The sequence below is a fragment of the Castanea sativa genome, chromosome 3, assembly GCF_040712315.1.
Source record: "Castanea sativa cultivar Marrone di Chiusa Pesio chromosome 3, ASM4071231v1".
Lineage (NCBI taxonomy): Eukaryota > Viridiplantae > Streptophyta > Magnoliopsida > Fagales > Fagaceae > Castanea > Castanea sativa.
In genome coordinates this window covers 25,079,202-25,102,257 of record NC_134015.1, presented here as the reverse complement: position 1 = coordinate 25,102,257, position 23,056 = coordinate 25,079,202, and the positions used below count along the sequence as shown (strand labels likewise).

Sequence of the window (23,056 nt, the reverse complement as noted above, 5' to 3'; positions counted from 1 at the left end):
GATGAGTATTTTTGTGAAAACCTAAGTTGGATAATATGTGAGATATAATGGCGTAATATTTGTGAAAGGGCCCAAGGTAATTTATAGGGCTTAAATAACGAATATTTGTGGGAGCCCAAGTTGGGCAATAATATGGAGAGTATTTGGGTAGCATGTGGTAAATATTTATGTGGCCTTAAAATGGTTTATGGGATTATGTGGGTATTTTCTAGGGAGTGGGCTAATGAAATTAGGACCCAAAAATTTGTACCTCAATAGATAGCAAATGATGTGTATGCATCTTTACGAGCATGCGTACACACCTCCAAGGATGCGTGCACATGTTCACTTAGAAACACAATCCAAAAACGTTCACATGCTCAAACAGATTATCACATGTTCATATATCAATTCAAAAACACGGTGAGACACAACAAATCAAAATCAAACAAAAAAAAAATCATATTTCTAACCATGCATCAAATCTCATATTAAGCCAAGAACAACAAAACATAAATCAAAGCATGTTCAAACATATCCATTAACTTGATACTTAGAACAAAATGTCACACAAAGGATTAAGACTAAACAAATCAAAAATAAACCCTAAACATGTTAAAGATCCAAAACTAAACAAGAACACAAAACATGAATCATGAATATCCAAAATGAGGAAAAGCCATGGAAGAGACTCACCTAGCTTATGGATCACAAGTTTGTAGAGATTTAACCGTTTTTTTTGTGCCTACACAACATATTCAAATGAGAATCAAAGGAATCGAGTATATCAATAATCAATTATTAATCGCAACTCAAAATAAAAAGGACTTTTATAAAAGCTTTGAAGAAAGGGTTTGATTTCAAGAATGAAAAATTGTTTTTTTTCCCCCCTTAAAACCACTAGAGAGAGGTTTTGAAGGGATCAAAAAATGTACTAGTTGTTGTGATCTCTGAAGATTGAAAGTGAAAGAAGGTTTGGAGAAGAGTGGTGGTGAAAAAATATCTCTCTCTAGCTAGGGTTTTAGTTTGGAGGCATAAGGTTGTATTTATATCCTTCAACTAGGGTTTTTGTAGTCATTTAGAGGGCTTTGGATGTTCCCAGGGTTCTAGGGGCCAGCCTGCATCAAAGAATGATGTTTTGGCTCCAAAAACTGAAGTTCGTGGCTACTAGAAACAAGGTTACGTATGCATCCTTACCCCCATGCGTATGCATGCTTCCCAAGAACCCTAATTTCGATTGCACTGTTGGTCCAACTTTAAATGAATATAATTCACTCAATATAAATCCAAATCATGCAAAATGTATGTTCAAATTGAATCCCAAGATGTCTACTTTTAAATGAAACAAACATTACTCAAAACTTCTTTGTGATTTAAAAGTTATGATAAAAAATAAAAAATAAAAAGAACAAAGGTAATTTTTCAGTATTGTTTTCAAAGCAATTTGAATACTTTTGAGTTGTGATTACTTCTGAATTGTCAAGATAACTCCAATCATCCTTTGTAGAAGCTCATCATTGGGATCGATGACTAAAGGTTATTAATCAGGTACAAAATGAGGTGTCTATAATGAACCAAGCTTGCTATACAACCTCTTATTAGACCTTGCATTAGCAACTCTAAAAAAATTCTCATTACTCCTTCAACAACAATACAATCCTCTTGTGGATGCCCCAAAAAAGTGGTTTGTTGCACATTGGGTCCTTAGTGATGTAACTCTTTTGTGTGCATGTGTTTCTACAGAGGGGTGTGTGTGTGTGTGTGTGTGTGTCTTTTTCTTATTTTATTTTTATAAGTCACCACCAGCCATTGGTTTTGTATTAGGTATGATTGATCACCTATTTGTCTAATTCTTTTTTAGTTACCTAATTAACTAAAACTCAATTCAAGGGTAATTAATTAATTAAGATAAACCAAAGTCTCGAACCAAAGATTCTTGGACTCGGAAGTTCGGTTACAGGTGGGGAAGGTGTTAGGCACCCACACTGCCTATCAAAAGGATAGTACCCCATTTTAGTTTTAATTCCAATATTAACATTTTAGAGAAAAAATTATATACTTGGCATTTGGTTTTTGAAAAATATTTTGGACAAACAATACATATATACATGTTAGAAAAGAAAAAGGGAGGTTTGTGATGATTTTAAAATCTTTTATACTAGGTAATCCAGTATCCTTATGCATGAAGATAATCAATTCGGTCATTATGGTTGGACTCTATTATGGATTTCTGACCACATTTTCGATAGGGCCCTCTTATCTCTTCCTTCTCCGAGCTCGGGTTATAGAAGAAGGAATCAAGAAGAAAGTATCAGCAACAATTGGTTTTATTACGGGACAACTCATGATATTTATTTACATATAATGTATCATGTGAATATTTATGACAAAATTAAAAACAAAACATGCGGGGTACATAATGTGAGAATTTACTACATTGTAAAAATAATACATATAACTTAACATGTGAGTATTGTGTATTACATATTTAACATGTGAATACGTACATATAAAAAAATAAAGAGGAAATGAAAGATGTCACGTTTTAGCAAATTTATCCTCCAGTTTTCTCATTCCCATGCACAAACATAATGAACCAAAACATTAGTGCAAAGGGGAGGGAGAAATATGTTAGCTTGATTGGTGTCTATTGGTTCAGTGGAAATGAACCATAAACACAAACCTAAAAAAGAAAGCAATTCCAAAAGGTTCAAAACAAAGCACATGAAGAAGACCTTAAAACTTGCCTTTGGAAAGATGAGCAATTTTTTTAAAGGAAAACTCATGATTTTCAGAAAAGTTGTACTTTGAAACTAAGGCTTACACTTTTTTTTGAAAAATACCTAAGAAGGGATTGTATTGGTTTTTATGAATAGGGGTTTTCTTTGATGTAAAAAATCATAAAGAATGTGTTAATTTCAATAAGATGAATTTTTGGAAAGGCATTTTTATGAAGAAAAAAAAACCTTAAAGAAATCAAACTTTTAAAGTTTAAAAAATCTTTGTTGGAAACTAACCTAAAAGTAGATTTTAAAACACTTAGAAATTGCGGAAAGCAATTTTAGAGACCCAAATTAAAGCCAAGGTTATTTACGAAGGAGTTTTTTTTAAAAAAAAAAAAAAGAAAAAAAGAAAAGGGATTCCTTGGCTTTGGTGAAAAGGGATCATTGTCATATTCTAGTGCTTTTTAAAAATTTAAAAAAAAAAATCTTTTGAGCACAACTTAGATATAATACTTAAGTATTGTTTTCTAAATTCTCATTTTAAGATTCTGTCATGTAAATTTTTTCTCATGAGATAAAAGTGTATTTTTTTAATTAAACAACCACATTACTGAATTTTAAAAAGAAAACTTAAGAAACAGTACCTAAAGTATTTTATCTAAGTTTTGTCCTTAGCTTTTTGTTATCTAGCAATTTTGGGCTTGTCTTTGTGATCCACCAATAGCCTCTACTCATTAAGTGTTGGACTTTTGAGTTGGACTTTCTTTATTCTCTTACATTTCTCAAACCCGAGAAGGGTCTTTGTACAAGTTTCCATTTTGGTTGGCCTTTTTACAAGTCGACCCCGACTGTTTTCATTGGTTCTTTTTCATGAGGCTATCAGAAACGCTTTGGTTTGGCTCAGTGTGGGTTGCCTTTGTGGCGGCATCGGGATCATTGGCTTAGACCATTGATTTTAATGCTTCGGCTTTGGGGGTGTGTTTTGTGAGTGGGCTTTATGGTGCCATGACAAGCCATGTGTGGTAGTTCACCTAGGGCGATTGAATGTGGTTCAAAGAGTTGGGTCTAGAGAATCCCGTTATGGCTTTTTAATCAAAGAAAATGAAGAAGAATAAAATAAGTGGAAAAAAAAGTAGAAATAGTCATTGGATCAAAGCCCAATACATTCCACGAACTTTATTTAAAATGATAATGAAAATGCAATTTATTTTCTTCAAATTCAAAAAATGAAAAATGCAAAATGTATTTCACATAAATCAAAAAAGCTACCAAACACTACAATAATTTGCTGAATGAATTCCACCTTATTTAATTATGTTAGTTCTTGGTAGCAAATAGCAATTACCACAGCTTTATTGGTAGTCAGGGTTAAATTTCTCCTACTAATAGGTTCCCAGCTGCATCCATGTGTGTCTATATATATATATTTCTTGGAACTCGTCCATCTATTTCAATCGTTTTTTATTGTCACTAGATCATATGGAATACATTTACATTTCACTGCTAGATGAACCATCAAAAACTGAGGAGACAAAAAAAAAAAAAACAAAAAAAAAACTGAGGAGAAGGGAAAATAAATATAAGCATATTACACGCTTGCCTACATTACGTGTCTACTCGGCTCCTAGGAAGTATATGGTGGGCTTTTTCGGTTCCGTGATCTCCACCGTCCCTTCCAACATCTTAGCAACCTTCCCCATTGATGGCCTGATCTCCGGTTGATCTTGAAGGCACCACATTGCCGTCTTCACCATACGATCTACCGAATTAAAATGTGCCCGACTATCATAACTATGCTTAATCCGACTGTCCAAAATGTCCTCCACCTTAAACTCCTTGAACACCTTATCAAATGCCCACCTTGGAAAATACCAATCCTCACTCTCCCTCACAGACCCCTGCATTTCAAAATTCCTTGTCCCAGTCACAAGTTCCAACAACACCATCCCGAAACTGTACACGTCAGCCTTTGAAGTGATCGGATCTCCTCCGACCCATTCCGGAGCCATGTATCCACGGGTTCCCCGAATCCGAGACATGCTCACTCTCTCCTCCTTTTTCCTCAATTTTGCCAACCCAAAATCCGATATCTTGGGACAAAAATCATCCCCCAATAATATATTTTCGGGCTTAATATCACAATGTAAAACCCACTCCAAGCACTCCTCATGTAAATACGCAATTGCTCTTGCCACACCAAGCCCAATCCTGTACCGGATACCCCAATCAAGTACTGGGGTTAGAGGAGGACTCATTTCCATCTCCCTCTCAGACTCTGAAGACTTAATCTTACCCTGATTGAATATGTACTTGTCAAGTGATCCATTAGGGACATACTCATAGACAAGAATTCTTTTACCTTTCTCAGCACAAAAGCCCCATAGCCTCACCAAGTTGAGATGGTGCATCCTTGCAATAATGGTAACCTCAGCCCAGAACTCAGCATCACCACCTGTAACATGTTTCAACACCTTAACCGCAACAACACGATGATCAGTCAACTCTCCTTTATAGACATCGCCGAATCCTCCTCTACCGATTAAGTTCGAGAAGTCACCAGTGGCAGTTTTGAGCTCAGCGTATGTGAATCTTTTAGGTCCACCTGCTGGAAGCAACTCAAGGCTAAGAGTCTGAGCCATTTCTCTGTACTTTATGTACCTCTTTAGAAAACCCCAAAAGAAAATCACCCCTGAAATCAGCTCAGCAGCGAAGAGGGTACACACTATCACTATGTTTCTGGTTGTAGTGTTGGATTCTTCAGGCGGTAAAGGCAGGCTTATCTTAACAGGGCATGTAGTTTCCAATAAGTTTGTCATGCCGCTGAATTTTGATTGATCTTTCTCTGAACTGTCCACACGCAAAAACATTGCAGCCTCAGTGCCTGGTGACCAGTACCCATATACTAGTCTTTCAAGCTGAAGAGCACAATAGCCTTTTCCATCATACTTGAATCCAAACCCTAGACAATTCGGTTCTTTTTTGCAGCTAGCTTGGCAAAACGTGAAATTATTAGCATTAATCAGTTTGGTCAGACTTGGCCCGCTGGTATAATTGACGTAATCAAGCTGAAGAAATTTGGTATTTTCCGGATTTTTTATCGGAATTTTGATTTCACATCCTTCTGTTGCGTTTCCATTTGGGCTGAATCCAGGTGGGCATACACAACTGGTACTGGAATTTGAGCCATCGCTGATACAGATAGCATTAGGCCCACATGTGCCATAAATTTTACAAGATTCTTGGACTGCTTTCCAAACGATGATCCACTCACCAACATCTGTATCGAAACTGTAAATTTTGAGATTACCATCGTTGTCAAGCTTCAATCTTCGATACCGGGTGGCACCAAAATCTGATGTAATGAAAGCACCTCCACTGTCTTGTACCATTTTACCATACTTGTTGAGCTGTTGGAAAGCTTTTCCTGTAGCCCAGTAACTGTCGGTGGAATTAATCAAAACCAAGCCCGTGGAGTTTGAGAAACTGTACTTACCATTCTTGGAAATGATTTGGGTTTGTGTACCACTTATGTTCTGGGTAGGCAAAATTGTGTCTGTTGGAAAGTTGAAACTTTGCCAGGTTGAGAAAATGAGATTACCATCGTCGTTTATGCTGAGACTGGTGGAGTTCGGATTTCCTGAGGCACTCGAAGGCCAAACGTTGTGGCCAGAGATGTCATTGAGAGTGAGATTTCCTGAGGTGGTGATGAATAGGGGGGCTGAGGCGTTGACTGGAGTACTTTCATTGGTTGACCAGACGATCTCGTTTATTGAGAGGTTGTGGTACCAAACTGAGAAGGTGTAGTGGTTTTGGGAAGTGGGAATTGCTTTGAAACCGGCGGCGAAGACTGACTTGGGAGAGAGAAGGATTTGGTTCTTGGTTGGGAGCCATGGGGAGTTTGAGCTGTTGAAGGAGGAGAGAGTGAGCGGTTGTTGTTGGGCTGAGGATGGTGGAAGGTTTGAGAGGAGGATGGAGAAGAGGAAGGAGAGGAGGCGGATGGTGGTGGTAGACATGGTTATTGACTTCTTGGTGGGAAAGTGTGGAAATGTAGTTGTCATTGTGGGTAATAAGATTTTTCATGGTAAGCCATTTTAATGGCGGCTTTTGAAGTGGATGAACGATGATGGCTTCTCCATGGAGATAAGACAAAGACTATTGACTTGAGATGTTTCGTGGGTCCTAACTCCTAAACCACGGCCTCCTTTCCGTTCTTGCACGTTGGCCTTTGACGCTTGATCAGTCAACCCTTTTTTTTCTTTTCTTTTTTTTTTATTAGATAGTTAAGGTGTTAGGTTTATCTATACTATTATTTAAGGGCTTCTTCTGTTTGAATTCTTATTTTTTTAGTTCAAAAATATCCCTACAGTTTTATGTTTAAATAGAGACAAAACTAAAGGACAATCTGATAAAAATTCATTTTTTAGTTCAAAGATGCCTCTACAGTTTTATGTTTAAGTAGAGACAAAACTAAAGGACAATCCGGTAAAAATGCAACTTCAACTCCCACTAAAATATTGCCTAAAAAATAGGACCACTCTCTTATTAATTTTTAAATTGATTTATTCACTTATAAATTAGATTTTTAAAATAAAAATCATATATATATATATAAAATAATTAAATATAGTTTTTTCCTACAAAATAGGACCACTAAAAAAGAAAAGTTTCATCGCACGCGCGAAGCGCGTGTAATGAGACTAGTTAAAATATTAATATTATTATGCTATCGCTGGAACCCAATTTAATGAGCATCTCTATTAAGGTTGCTAAATTAACTAAAAAGTCAATTTAGCAACCAATCATCTTAAAATGTGTTAAGTGTATTATAAAGCAGACGGTTAAAATAGATAAAATAGTGTTTTGTGTTATTAAAAATTATATTTTTTAATTTTTTTATTGTGAATGCTCTAAGAGCACTAGCATCCGAGTTTGTAATTGGCCTGTATTTACCATCTAGAAAGTTATTTTATCTATTATACCAACTCACTTTACATTATACCATACATCCCAGTTTTTATTTTTACATCTAATCCATTAAAATAATACTATTAACTACACAATAAAATAATATAATATACAAATTGACTCTCTCTTTTCTCTCTAATTGGTCTCTCTTCCTCGATCTCTCTTAGCCACCCATTGCCAGCAACCCAATGCACCACCCACCATCAATACAGACCCAATACTCAAACAAAAGCCACTTACTGCCACCACAAACCCTAAACCCCCCAATCAACCAAATAGAACAACTGCATCCACCATCCAAACTCCCCGATCAATCAAACAGAACAACAGCAAACACATTGGAACAAATCAGAACAACCACATAACCACACCCAAATCGGAACAAACACATACTCATACTGAAATTTTGGAACAAATCAAAACAATCACATACCCATACCCAAACTAGAACAACTACACCCATACCACCAAACCAACCAACTAGCTACCACCACTGAAAATGTGAAGAACACCACCCTCAAACTTCACACTTTGATCATCGTTGTAGTAGGAACTGTTGAAAAACATAGTTTGTATTGCATACAAAACATACGCATTGAAAAATTAACGGATCTACTTCATTCTCAATTGGTAACATGTATTATGTAAATTTCAGAATTCAAGAACAAGAGAGCGTACCTTGGTGCAGTGAAATTCAAAACCAAAGATTAAAAGTACTTGAGAACACTTTTAATCTTCACTCCAATTCCACTTAATGTCCAAGAAGTGTGGTCTCTCAATCAGTTTCCAATGGAGAATAATAGAGTGTCTCACACTCACATACACATCATTTTATTCCACAAAATAATGCCACTTAAAATTCTTTATATTTTTCTCCTTATATCTAACTGATTATATAATTGGGCTAGCCTTTTGGACCATTCCAATTGAGTTTTAGTATGTGACTTGGAGTGGGACTAAAAGGAAACAAATAAGACTCTAACTCCAATGAGCCTTGGACTTTTCTGTCAACTCTTGACAAGTCCAAAGTTACCATTAATTATATTTAATACCACTATATAAATATAATTTTACTCTAGGTGTTATTAATAAATTATATCCTAAGACTTTATTATACATACAACCCCTTTATAAATATATTCGTAGTAACACAAAGTCATTAATGTAGACTGCCACTTTGAAGATTACTACATCTTAATCCTTGAATACCCGGTTTAATCCTTTAAGTTATTCATCATATATTTATGAAATTCAATTTCATAAATATATACTTTAGTTATATTTATGAAATTCAATTTCATAAATATATACTTTAGTAACTCCTTACTAAAGTGGTTAAGTCTAATACTCTGAATAACCAAACCCATTAAACTTATCTCAAGGGAATATTTTATATCTTCATTAAGAGATTATGAATTCCATCTTGAGAATATATGTTCTATCAACACTAAATGTGACTGCCCAACATACTGAGGTTTTGATCGTGACTTTAGATCTCACTCCTAATATATCAAAACAACCTACACTTTATAATTAGGTCCATTATTCTCTCAAAATTAAGAGTTGATGTAAATAGAAGTCATGAAATTTATTATTCATTTGACAGTTGTTAGGAGAATAATAAATCTCACAGTAATCCAGTTCAATATGTCTTAACTCTTAAAACATATCAACATATTAATTAAAAGTCTTTACTTCCATGATCAAGACAAAGCATCTTAGTTGATATGTTATAATCTTCGCAGATGAAATATCCAATTTCATCATCGACTGTGAAATAAAATTCAGAGTTTACAAAGAACTTGTGATTTATATCTTCTGTGACTAAATCACATACTATGCATCTCATGAACTATATGATAATGTCCAAATATTCATGTTACCATTCTTTTAGATAATAATAAAACAAATTTACTAACTACAACATTAAGTTATACATAATATCATACATAGCATCATACAATAGGATTTAAAGGGCACATATCCTAACAGAAACACCACCCTCAAACCTCAAACTCCGATTATCATTATAGTAGGAACACCAAGCATTAAACGTATCATCGTACATCATAACCAACTTCAAATTCAAGAATAATCACAAAAGAAAAGAAAAAAGAGTTGTACTTAACATCCATAATTTTGATCATTTTATGACATCACTTAACCCATTGTTGGATTAGTCTTCAAATATCAAACACAGCACCTTTTGACATTCTGAAAAGAGTGCCACACTAGAATGCGCTTCTTTATGCCATAGAAACAGGGTGTAGCTATATATTTTTGTTTTCGTGGCCAATTTATTAACCTATACAAACTTTTATACACATGCATAAATATAGACATTTATTCACACGCATAACTTAGTATCTTTCATAGTGAATTCTTATGTTAGAGATATATTAACCTAATAGCATAGGCGCAAACCCAATACTTCTATGTTTGCAAGCCAAGTCTCCTACTTGTACTAGAAATCTATTAGTTTAAAATTTATCCTACTATATATAGTCATGTTATGATTCATTGTAATACAAAATTTTTACTTCACTCTCATATATTAAAGATGTAGCCCTTTAGAGTTTCCTCCATAAACGTATAACTGCTAGTTTAAACTACGTAACCCTCGTGTTCTTGTGTTCTATACTTTATAATTCCGCTTTCATATATATTATAGTCTATTCAATATAGTATATCAATGCTAATATTTAACACCTTAAAATTTTCATTTTTAATATAAGTTACCAAATTGTCTACCAAAGTGAGTAAAAAATGTTTAATCGAACTAATAAAGTATTTAAAAACATATATAAATGATCCAAAACTTTAACAAACACCAAAACACAATAATAAAAAATGAATGTGAGAAAAAATAAAAATAAAAACACTCTGTAATTACCAGACCAATTGGACAATTTTTTTAAGAGTGTCATTGGATTAACCAAAATATTTGAAGGGGCTAAGCTCCATTTTTGTAAACTAATTATTAAAATGTTAAATATTTATATATATATATAGTAATATATTTTGAGTAGGGGGGGGGGGGGGAGAAAAGCAAATGTGTTCCATTTTTCTATATGTTATGGTATATTCACAAGAACTTCCTAAAATTGATTTTAGAATTTAGATACTCATTTCATTTCCCCACCCCATGCATTTACCGATCATAATGAATTCCCATTAAGGTTCTCAACCCCTAAACTTTCTAGTATATGTCAAGTGAGTTTTCATTTCATAAATATAAAGAATTGATTATAATAATAATTACCACATCATGTTCACGTACCTTTCTCAACTTCTACCATACAATATTTTTCTGTCCTCATTTCCTCCAAAATAAACTCCACATATCGTATAGTGCCCATAAACTCATGTTTGAATAATATACACATCATATAGCTGCTCATAAACTCATGTTTGAATAATATCCACTCAAAAAACCTTTTTTTTTTTTTTTTGTCACAATTGTAATACGACAAAGTGTGAATGGTGGAAAAAAATTGCTAGTTCATGTAAAAGTGATAAACAGCCACTCATAGGGTCCGTTTGGATAAAACTTATTGCTAAAAACTGAAAATTGAAAACTGAAAACACTGTAGCAAAATAATTTTTAAATGTGCGAATAGTGATGCGGGACCCATTTTTAATAAAAAATTGATGAAAAAGTACATGAACAGTGCGCGCACAGTGCACGCACAGTGCCGCACAGTGCGCGCACTGCGCACATGTCCCCTCTGCAGCAGAAACCAAAAAAAAAAAAAAAAATCAAAACGTGGACGCAGCAATAAGCTGCATCCAAACGCCCTCATAGCCTGTTACATCAAAATTATATTGTATCAAAGTTGTAATAAAAAATAAGTTGTCCTAGAACTACTTTATCCAGCCATATTACTTGGCTTTTGTGAGAGATGAAAATAATGAGAGATTTTCACCATCTACATCAACAAGGACAAAGTTTTGAGTTATCCTTTTCAACTCATTACATGACGAATTATAACACTATTTATGTGTATTATTTAAATAAGTTACACGATTCATGTAAAAAAATGTGACTAAAACTACATAAAAATAGTCTCTTCAAGTAATACCTAATAGGTTGGAGCAAGATAATTCTAAACATATTTGAAGCTGAACTTTTTCTATCAATAAGTTATTTCATATATTCCATGTTTGCACACTACATGTTAGCTCAAACTTGAAAAAAGAGTATGGTTGCTGCAACCTATATAATAAGGACATAAGTTAGCTCTAATGTACAAGAGCCGACACGATACAGACTGTGTCCAATTTTTGTCATGTTTCCGCATCATATTGGTTCCAGTGCACGAGAGCACTAGAGCTAACCTTTACTCATCTAATAATATGTCTTCAATTTTTGATATCATTGTTTTATCAGTTGCTTTTGCTAGTTTATAAAAAATAAAAAGAATGAACCAATTGGGCTTTTTCTGGGCACGTGAATTTTCTGGGACTTTTTGCAAGTGAATTTATTGGGACTTTTTTTTTTTTTTGAGGTGAAGATTGAACAATTGAGTGTTCACCAAACCATTCAAATCAAACAATCGCACCCACACCAACTGAAACTAACCACAAAATGGAGTAACTACACCTCATAGCTAGTTTTGCCTTCCTGTCTTATTTCGGAATTTGTTTTGCCGAATTACCACTAAATTTGATTTATATTATGCCAAATTATCTCTCTCCAACACTACAGATGCAAGAAAGTGATAACAAACTTGCTGAGAACCAATATTTTGTCAAATCTCTTCACAAGAAGTTCCTGAAATTGAATTTACTCATGTCTCACCACATGCATTTACCGATTATCATGAATGCGGCCCATTAAGGTACTCAGCCCCTAAACTTTCTAAGAGCATTCCCGTCAAAGGTTCTAAAAAATTTAGCATTTAATATCTCAAAAACCAATTTTATAACATATAATACATCACTTTACAATATCCTTTACATCAAAACTTCTATTTTTTTTTTAACACTTCATTAAAATATTCTTTCTTTATTATTTTTTATTCTTCCTCTCTCTCCCTATCTCTCTCTTTCTCAACCCATCACTGCCACCAGCAAACCCACCAAGCAAAAAACACACACAAAGAGCAAACCCACAAAGCAAAAAACACACACACGGCAAACCCACATCCCAATCCACCATTGCCAATCAGACCACCAAGCAAAACACACACACAAGAAAGCCACAAAACTCCACAACCACAATAGCCAATCAGCCACCATCAATCACCTACCCCACCACCATGGCAACCCTCCACCGCCACCATGAACCTGGCCCACAACGAAAATCCATAGCAACAACAACAAACCCACCACGATAACCCTCCACCGTTGATCTATTGCTTAACCCACTACAGCAACCCTTCAACCCGAATGCAACCCACAACATCAAACCCACCACGGCAAACCTCCACAAAAGCCATGGGAACCCATCACACCGAACCATCATGCTGAACCAAAACCTACTAGATCGGTGACCAAAACACGCAAGAACCCCAATAGATTGGTGAACCAAAACCACAATCATCGGACCATCGCCGCCACCACCCACGACCATCGGACCATTAGAACACCACCCACGACCATCAGAACACCATTCACAACCATCAGACCATGACCCACAACCCAAAATCGAAACCACAATCATCAGACCCACAATCGATGACCACAATCACTAGACCACAGCCATCGGCAGCCCACAATCATTGGCAGACCACAATCATTGGCGAACCACAATCATCAGCAACCACAAAGAGAGAAGAGAGAAGAAAGAAGTGAGAGAGGAAAGAGAAAGATAGAAATGAGAAAGAGCCGTTGGGTTGAATAAAAAAGTTTTTTTTTTTTTTTTTTTTTTATACAATCCAATTACAGTAGGGTGTCAAAGATGAGATTGGATAGTAGCTGAATGTTAAAAATTTTAAGATTTAGCATATTTGATGAAAGGGTATTTTTATCATTTGAGGTGCTAAAAATGCTAAAAAATAACATTTAGCATTTTTAGCACCTTTGATAAAAATGCTCTAATATGTTCATGTTATGTTACTTGCCATTTTATAAATATAAAATTATAAAAAATTTAAACGTAATCTTCACATACCTTTCACAGCTTCTTATTTACCATTTATATTTCCCTCAAAATATATATATATATATATATATATATATATATATATATATATATATATTTAACCACACACGTGTATATATATATATATATATATCAACAAAAATGAGACTAACGTTTCCTCATAATTTGTAAATGCAATACAATCTTTTGTGAAATAAATGAAATATTCATTACAATGGGATTTCTTATGTCGATCATTATTCAAACAATTTCAGAAATTTATAATTTTTTATACCGCTAACCTTTATTCCCTTAAAAAAGAAAATCATTGGGATTGAGATTCGGTGCAATAATTATTGCACCCTGCAATTACAACATGTATATAAAATATATATTTTGATAAGATAAAAAAGTAAAAAAGAGTTCTTTTAAAATACCCTATCAATTTTACATTTCACATAATGTGGTAATTGCGACAGTAAATGCCGTATACAATTTTAGTATTGGCGTGTGAGTATATCCTCTTATCTCATTCTCATTCCCCTATGTGTGTGTGTGTGTGTGTTTCTCAATTTTAAAAATAAAAAATAATAATTAAAACATAATGTGGTAATTGCATAATACAAGAAGAGTACAAATTCTTTGTCCCACCTTTTGTGTTCTATTTTATACTTCACCAACCACAACTTGTCATGTATTCTTTTTATTTTTCTTATAAAATATCTAGAGTTTAAAATGAAAAAAAAAAAAATGACATTTTTGTTAGAGATAATTTCAACTTATGGCTTCGACTTAAGATAATTACTCTTTATTATTAGATTAATACACCAATTAATTTTTGGTATAGGTGAGCATCGAATCTCATATCTCTTATTCAAAGTATCGACCTCCACATACCACAAAATCTGCTATGTATTCTTTTTTCTCTTTTCTTATAAAATATTCAAATTTAAAAATGGGAAATATTTATGACAAATGACAGAACTTGCCATATTTGTGCAATGGGCGTAGCATCCAAAATCCAAATCCCAGGCTTTCCAACTGGGGGACAATAATGTTGATCAATAGCTGTAGCCTTATTTGTGTGAGACAGCCACAAAAAAGACTAGGTGCTATGCAGTGTCCAACAATGTTCATCCGACAGAAATGACAACTACGAGTTCTGGCTTTCGGTAAAAACAAATAACTTTCTTGTAGTAGCTTCGATGCTCCCAACGATTCAGAGTTTAACAATAGAATATACAGTCATATATTGTTAATATCGACAATTTTCATGCTTCTATTTCGAAACAATAACTCTAGCCGTCCCTCCATTCTTGCACCAATAACTCTCTGTCTCTGCCTCTCTCTCTCTCTCTCTCTCTCTCTCTCTCTCTCTCGTCTCAGAGGCAACATGATGAGGCGATTCCGGCAGGTTTTCACAGCTCTAAGAGAGCATAGCCACGTGAGTTACGCTAAGATTGCTACGGTAACTGGCTTCTGCGACGTTGAGTTCATCATCATAAAAGCCACAGCTCCAGACGACTTACCCTTACCCGAAAAATACATTCATGAGCTCTTGAAGATCTTCTCCATTTCTCCATCTTCATTCCGAGAGTTTTCACTCGGTTTTACTCACCGTTTTGCCAAGACTCGTTGCTGGCGTGTTGCTCTCAAATGTCTGCTTCTTCTTCATAGACTGCTCAGGTCAGTCCCCGAGGATAGCCCATTTCGATCAGAGATACTCTGGACTCGAACCAACGGCTTGATCACTCTCTATCCATGTCATTTCCGGGATGATTCGTCTTTTGCCTCTGATGACTACACTGCTTTTATCAGATCCTACGCTCAACTACTCGACGAAGATCTCAATTGCTTTGTCCTTGATATGAACGCGGAAGATTATCAAGATGATGAAGAAGTAGTTCCTGAAACTTTACGTGAAAAGATGAAGGAAGTTGGAAGAATGCTTCAAATTTTGCCTGAGCTCCAGAGTTTGATTGATCGTGTAATGGACTGCAGGCCTACAGGGTCGGCAGCACGAAGCTTCATTGTCCAGTCGGCTATGAAATATATTATTCGCGATAGTTTCATTTGTTACACAATGTTCCGAAGGGAGATTGTTGCAGTGTTGGACAATCTTTTCCACATGCCATACCGTAGTTGTATATCAGCGTTTGGTGTCTACAAGAAAGCAGCTGTCCAAGCAAACCAGCTTAGTGAGTTTTACGATTGGTGTAAGAGTATGGGACTATGTGGATCTTATGAGTACCCCTTTGTTGATCAGATTCCGCAGATACAAATCCAAGCTCTCGAGACTTTCCTCAATGGAATGTGGCAGATGACTGAATCATCTTCGTCGCCATCGCCTGCCACATCATGGTCATCATCCGATGATTGGACTATAACGGAAGATGGTGACAGACAGGTAGCCTTAGTCCCAAAGGAGGATATTGTTGGCAAATGGGAAACCTTTGAAGAAGATAATGCATTGGTAAGAAATTTTGAGAAAGAGATGGAGCCGTTGATTACGTTTGATGATGGTGAAAATGTTGGGTGGTAGGCTCTTTTAGAAGCTTCTGTGAATCAGTCATGCGCTTCTAAAGCTCAAAGCTTCCTCTTCCTAAACCATACAGAGCATTATTACGGGTACGGGAATGAGTATAAATATGATCATTGTAGGAGAAACGGGCAAGGAGACGACACGAATGTGTCGTGGAAGATGCAGATATACAATCCGAATGCTCTTAATCCGTTCTGTCAGCCCTATAATATGCCAAGTTATCATGGATTATTTCCGTATAACAATGGCATTGGAAGTTATAAACAACACTAATATCATCCGTGGAAGCATGATGTTCACGAATATTGGAAGTCAACGGACAAATGTTGCAGGGTAATGCCATTGTTTTATCCTTCTTAAGTAATGAATCAGCCTATGAGGCCATAATTAGCTAGGTATTGGATGGAATCAGAATTTGTGTTTCATGTCTCAAAACTATTTGAGGATTTAAAATAAAAGGCCCTATTTCTCTTTAGAGGGGTATCTCCTACCACTCCATGGAACTAAGTTCCCTAAAGCTGGATGGGACTAGCATGCTGTGAAAAAATCCCACTCCATGGGATAATTGGCTAATTGCTGCTTCTCTTTGTGCTTCTGTATTAACTACTATAGATGCATATCTTCAGCACATCCTACGGCACTGAGGATTGACATTCGTTCATACAAAGCATTCTTTGATTGCCTACATAAACATAATGAAAATACATACAACTAAATCTAAAATAGTAGAAATAAATAATAAAACACATTGCTAGCAATCTGATAAACCTCACAGTATATACTCCAAAAGCAAAACCTCAAGATCTTCACGTATTCCTGGTCAAAAGATTAAAAATTTTACTTTGATCATAGACCTCACCCTTCTTTAATCTTATGATATGTTAAGAAAATAAGCTTTTCTGACAGACTCGAATGATTGACCTTAACCTAGTTATGCACAAACACGTTAAAAAAATAGGTTGCAGTGCGGATCCTATGAATCCTTTTTTGAAGTAGAAATGAACATGAAGACAAAATGTCATTCAAAACTGTTTCTTTACATTTCTGGCAATACTCAATAGGAACATGAAAGAAATAAAAGTTGATAAAATACATTTATTTACAATATTATACATATGGTATGAACTAATTACCATTCTTAATTCATGGAGCCAACAAAATTTTGTAACTAAAATAGAATATCTAGCACAAATAACCATCCAGTGGAGAACAAGGATGCAATAAATATAAATTCGGTAATATCAACTTGAAGAAATGAAGAAGCCTTAAAAGAGCACTAGGGCGTTTCACTCTTCAAAAATTACCATCCCTGCCTCTACTTTTGTTCAGCATTTGCATCGTCCCACTCACGCCTTCAAAAATTACTTTCGATGTCTCCGCTTTTGTTCAACTCTCCTCTTATCATCATCCCACTCACGGTCGTACATTCTAGATCATGGTTAAGGACTTGCAATAGCAAACATGTAAATCACAGGTTAAATTTAAAATAAAAAGACATTTTAGGACAGGGTTCTGCTCAACTCTATTCCAAAATGATTCGTTATGTCACGATCAAACTACATCAAAGCACAATACACAGACACTGCAACTATGCAGAAATGTTCAGTGCACAAACCCTTATATTTTTTGGTGAATATCTCAACCACTTGCTTTCTGGATAGAAAACATCGACTACTCTCAATGTGGCCTGATCTGATTAGAGAAGTGACAAAACTAAGGTGGCAATCTTGAAGAGAGCCATACACTTGAGAGACGCTCATGCAGCAGCCAATGAGCTATAACTCTACTGCACTTTTTCACATAATAATAAGATGGAGGGCAAGGTCATAGGTTCAAAACTAAATGGGTGCGCATGTAACTTATCAATCAAAAAAGGAGATACTCGTGCAGCAGGACTAAAAACAGGTTTTGGCAATTACTTGCACATGTATATGAATATATGCATGATCCTTTTTTTTTTTTTTTTTGATAGGTGAATATTATGCATGATATCATGAAAGTTGATTTTAAGGATACTGATCGGTTTCGCGACGGGTCATTTTGCCAGCAACTTCTTTACCATGAATCCTTAGACTTGGTTCATCCAAGTAACCTGTGCGCTGGATCATTGCTCCCTTTCGTTCTCCCCTGTCTCTTCCTTCATATGATTGTGCACTAACACCAAGGGGGGGAGGAGGTGGGGCCACAGGTGAATACTCACCTGCTTCACCCGATGGCAGATGCTCCCTTTTGAGTTTCCGCCTCTTAGAAGCTGCACCCGCTTCCATGTCATCTTTTAAAAGGTTTGCTTTCTCCCTCTCCCTCTCTCTTTCTCTTTCCCTCTCCTCTGCCTAAATGCAGCATTTAAAGAAGTGCAAACTCATGTTTTAAGTATGGTGAGAATGTTGATTGTTAAGGCAGAAATAATATTATAACAATGCAGAAAGAAAAGATGTATACAGGTAGCCAAAATTCCACCTATCAATAGAATATTCTATCAGTAGCTAATTACTAATATACAATGCAATATCATGTGAACTCAACGTGGCAATGAACATTAAAATATAAAGAAACTTAGAAAAAAAAAATTTTGATAGGTACAAATTTTAGAAAAATAATATTCAATTCATAACAAGCCACTAAGAATGGCAATCAAATTAGCTGTAGGCCAGCACTTAAAAGTAAAGCTGGTTCATTCCAAGGTTCAGAATACATGGATGTACCATTATCCACAAAATCAATATCTGAATCAACACCAAAAAGCTATGAAAAGTCAACCTGATAACTTTACCTAGATGAATAAGAAGTGAAAGTGTAGTCTCTAGAGCTCTTTACCAGACAAGTTTTAACAAAGGTTTATTAGTTAAAAGTTGGATAAGGTTAAAAGGGTGAAATACATTTCAAAATTTCAATTTTAAGAGATATTTTTTGGATAAATACTTGTGCTTGAGTTTTTTTTTTGGCCCAGAACCCAAAAAAAAAAAAGAAAAAAAAGAGTAAGATGTGCAATACATGTCGTAATACATAACATGTTAAGGGAAAAAACCATGTATCCCAACAGTGATTGTCCACCCTTCAGCAAATTCAACAACCAAACATAAGCTAGTTGCACAAATGTTTTTTTTTATCACAGTGATTTCTTCATGATGGGCATCCAGACCAAGTCCTCTAATAAGCCAAAATAACATAAATATGTATTTCTGGACTAAAACGCACATAACCTTGATATGACCAATTAAATTCAATTCAGTCATTATGATCATCATGGGGTGCATCAAACATCTGTATGGTAATTGCCCAGTTGCATCATCAAATTGCTAACTTTAGATATAATGACAAGTACATTAGTTAATAAGAGCCGATGCATACCTTCATTGACAGCACCTCCCGCTCCTCCCGCTTTCTCTCTCGAAGATCATCATCTCTTCTACGTTTTGCATCCTCCTGCAAAACTACAGAATTCTCTTCAGATCGCCTCCGTTCTTTCTCTTCATGCCTTGGAGATAGCCTTTGAGTATGTCTAGTGGCTCCAAATCTTCTATCCGCATCTTCATCTCTTCTACCAGTATTGACAGATTGGGGAACCATATTAGGTGGTAAGGGTGGAGGTGGAGGCAAGCTTTGACCATGAAACCTATCATCAACATGAGATTTTTCTACTGATGTATCATTGTACCTTAATTTACTTCTGTCATCTTTGTTTCTATCATCCTTAGCTTTGTCAGAGAGTCTATCAAAACTCCTATCAGTACCTCTCTCTTGAACTCTCTCAACTGAACGCTCTCTTCCATATCTTTCAATTGACCTATCTCTTGCTTTTTCAGCAAAAACATCATCCCCACGGGACTTATCAGGACGATCCACTCTTTCCCTGTAGTCCCTGTCATATCTCTCATTGCTCTTATCTTTTGATCTATCCAAAGGCTTATCTGTTGGCCTATGTTCTTCAATTCCATGATCTACAGATCTCTCTCTATCAGAAAATCGAACATCACCCTCTAAATCTCTTGTTTCAGAGTCCCCTTTCCGGCGTTTAACTAGTCTATCAGGTTCTTCAGCAGGACTGGCTCTCTTTTGCAGTTTATCACTAGATTTTGAAGCATTTGCAGAATTATCATGCCTAGGAGAATGAACAAGACGAGAAGGGGGCCGTACATCAGAAACTTCAGCTCCATCTTCCTTTACAGAAGAAACCCTCATATCAGAAGACTTGGAAGCGCCAGTCTCTGCCTTTGATTCATTACCATGACTATCTGATGGTGCTCTAGCAGATGGAGTTGAACCTTTAACTGAAGGTGAAACTGTGTTGCCATTTGCAGTGACTGCAGAGGAAGCATTAGTAGGCCCAACCTGCCTGCCCTCTGATGCATGAGTTGAAAGATCCTTGTCACCACTTGAAGGGCCAGACGTCCTGCCAAGAGCTTTTCCAGATCTACTATCAGCTTTTGCAAGATCTTGTTTAGGTGGCTTAGTAAGTGATGTAGCAATGGTTGAGCGTTTTGCTGTAGTTATCAACTGTCATTGTAGGAATGTTAACATTAGGAAGGGAAGAAAAAATAAGAGAATAAAAAATTCAAAAGCAATATGATTATTGTTAGATGTTAAATCAAAACATCAAGAAACAAACATGCCAAATAGTGCATGAGCAATGTGACTTAACTAGCAGATCCAACAAAGTGTCACAGAAATATATACTTCATTCCATATTCCAGGTCAGAGGACATCAAATTTTTCCATTAAAATAATGAGATAATTCACTAGTTTCTTTTCTTCTCCCCCTAATTGATAAGAATGACTAATTTAATATTTCTTTCAGCAGTATAAAAGCAAGAGTTTTGTCTGTAAGGACCTAGTTACAAGAACAAAAGCAGAGGAAAATGATAAGTGGAAACATGCCAAGTTTCAACTTTCAAGTAAAAGCGGAGATGCAGCCAGCATTGTCAAAGAAGCTTATAACAAAATAACGCTCGCGCATTAAAGATATGGGATGTTGCAATTACAAAATGTGGGAACTAAGAAGCACATACTACCAGTACCATCTCTAATAGAGATGCCATCCTATTAAACCCCAATTGCATATCAAAATCATCTCAACAATTCAAATATGAATTTTTGTTTTAAATAATTAAAACAATAATAATATTGATATCTCAACACTTCAAATATGTGTATATTTTGAAACCATAACATTAAGAAAGAAAATACAATCAGGGTTTGCATCAAACCCTACTTATATATCCAATTGCAAGTGATGCCACTGAATTAGACAGCAATATTGAGCATGAATGAAGCATGTTTAATCATGGCAAACACAAGATTTCAGATAATACCTCAGATTCAGTAGAATTCTTTGGAGCAACTTTAGCCATGTTTTCATCCAATGTTCTTGCAGATTCATCCACTTGTTTTGGATTCTCAGTTGACCTTGATGTTCCTGATTGTACAGTAGCCGAGGGCAAGGATGACTGGGCATCTGCCCCATTAACCAACAAACTAACTTTTAGTTTTGCAATTCCAGGATCAGGCTTCACAATTGTAACACTTTCTGTTCTTTCCAACCTCCCATCTGCTGGTTTTGCTTTTAATATATGCTCTTTCACAGAATCAGAATGTTGGGTTGCTGCGGCAACTGTTTTTCCCCCAGCAGGTTCACTTTGAGAAAGTTTAATGGAAGAGCTACTTTGAGCAGGTGCTGAATTACCAGCAGCAGACTTTGAAGAAAGTGATGGTGCAGGCTTACTATCAAGATAGCCATTGCCAAATTCTTCGTCTGTCACCCATGAAGGCTGCAAAATGGAAGAATATTTAGTCCATGTTGAAGAAAGAGCAGATAAGCACACAATTAAAGATCCAGGATACCTTTCTAGCAGCCAAAGCTGCAGCAACACCTGTTGCCAACACCTTGAGATCCTCTCTTTCATCACTTTTGATCTTAGCTACCTGCATGGAAGGTAGGAATGTGTAAAAATGCTACATATCTTACTGGAAAGAAGCTGATAATTCAAGAAGGGAAAAAAGGGGAAGTATCTCTTACCCGCTTCTCAAGGTTAATACCAGTCTTTCGAGTAACAGGGAAGACAGTAGAAATCCTTGTCAACATTATAAGAGAATTTCGAATTTCCATGTACTCAGTAGATTCCAAGCACTGAATCAACAACCGCGTTATCCTTTGACTCCATTTCCAATGTACCTGTCAGCAATAACAAGTTAGCAACAGTCTTGAGCTAAGTGGCAGAGAAGACACTTCGTCACAGTGAGGCATACATGACGAGAGTCATAGTACCATTTTGCATACCAAAAGATTGAAGAAACAAGAAGATAGTATACCAAAAAAAAAAATTTAATTAAAAAAAAATAAAAAGACACTTCTTTTTTATATGTAACATAAGAAGTTATATTAAAAGAAGGAAAGATCTAAAAGAAATGCTTCCTAAGAATTCAATTAAACATTCAAACATTCCATGAACTCAACTAAAGAATTATAAGACAACCCCCTAATCACCATATTCTATTCAAACAAAGAACACAAAAAAAATACTTCAGTTCAATCAAAGGTGTCTCCATGCCATATGAGTATTCCACTCCCTCCACAATAACCACATAATATAACGAGGAGCAACCCACACAGCACTGTTATGCATCCCTCCTATCCAACAAGAGAAGACATCTATCACCTTGGACTGCATCTGAAAAACAAAGGCCCACAAATCATGGACAACCAGGTAGTGAAGCAAAAGGTAATCCACAGATTCACCATTGGCCTTACAGATGCAAAAAGAACTG

General features: G+C 35.7%; 3 protein-coding genes across 3 annotated transcripts in view; 1 reads left to right on the top strand and 2 right to left on the bottom strand.

Moving 5' to 3' along the window:
* Positions 1–4,148: 4,148 nt before the first annotated feature.
* LOC142629317 (G-type lectin S-receptor-like serine/threonine-protein kinase At5g24080) lies at positions 4,149–6,839 on the bottom strand. Its single transcript, XM_075803279.1, has one exon. It carries the CDS (start codon positions 6,758–6,760, stop codon positions 4,316–4,318), a length of 2,445 nt encoding a protein of 814 aa, XP_075659394.1. The 5' UTR covers positions 6,761–6,839; the 3' UTR covers positions 4,149–4,315.
* A 7,845-nt stretch (positions 6,840–14,684) lies between these two features.
* On the top strand, positions 14,685–16,689 carry LOC142627131 (putative clathrin assembly protein At4g32285). Its single transcript, XM_075800931.1, has one exon. The coding sequence runs from the start codon at positions 15,026–15,028 to the stop codon at positions 16,292–16,294; it is 1,269 nt and encodes a 422-aa protein (XP_075657046.1). The 5' UTR covers positions 14,685–15,025; the 3' UTR covers positions 16,295–16,689.
* Positions 16,690–17,312: 623 nt separating this feature from the next.
* The window catches only part of LOC142629768 (THO complex subunit 2), a 55,004-nt gene continuing 49,260 nt past the window's right edge, over positions 17,313–23,056 (bottom strand). Inside the window, exons 27-32 of the mRNA XM_075803805.1 lie at positions 22,308–22,463; positions 22,133–22,213; positions 21,604–22,059; positions 19,643–20,788; positions 18,311–18,624; positions 17,313–17,722 (exon numbers count right to left, since the gene is read on the bottom strand). Of these exons, the coding sequence (XP_075659920.1) occupies positions 17,656–17,722; positions 18,311–18,624; positions 19,643–20,788; positions 21,604–22,059; positions 22,133–22,213; positions 22,308–22,463 (2,220 nt within the window). The 3' untranslated portion in view covers positions 17,313–17,655. The remainder of the gene's footprint in view (positions 17,723–18,310; positions 18,625–19,642; positions 20,789–21,603; positions 22,060–22,132; positions 22,214–22,307; positions 22,464–23,056) is intronic.

Excerpts from the sequence above, each read along its gene's own strand:
- LOC142629317 (XM_075803279.1), bottom strand. The coding sequence starts at position 6,760 with ATGACAACTACATTTCCACACTTTCCCACCAAGAAGTCAATAACCATG.
- LOC142627131 (XM_075800931.1), top strand. The coding sequence starts at position 15,026 with ATGCTTCTATTTCGAAACAATAACTCTAGCCGTCCCTCCATTCTTGCA.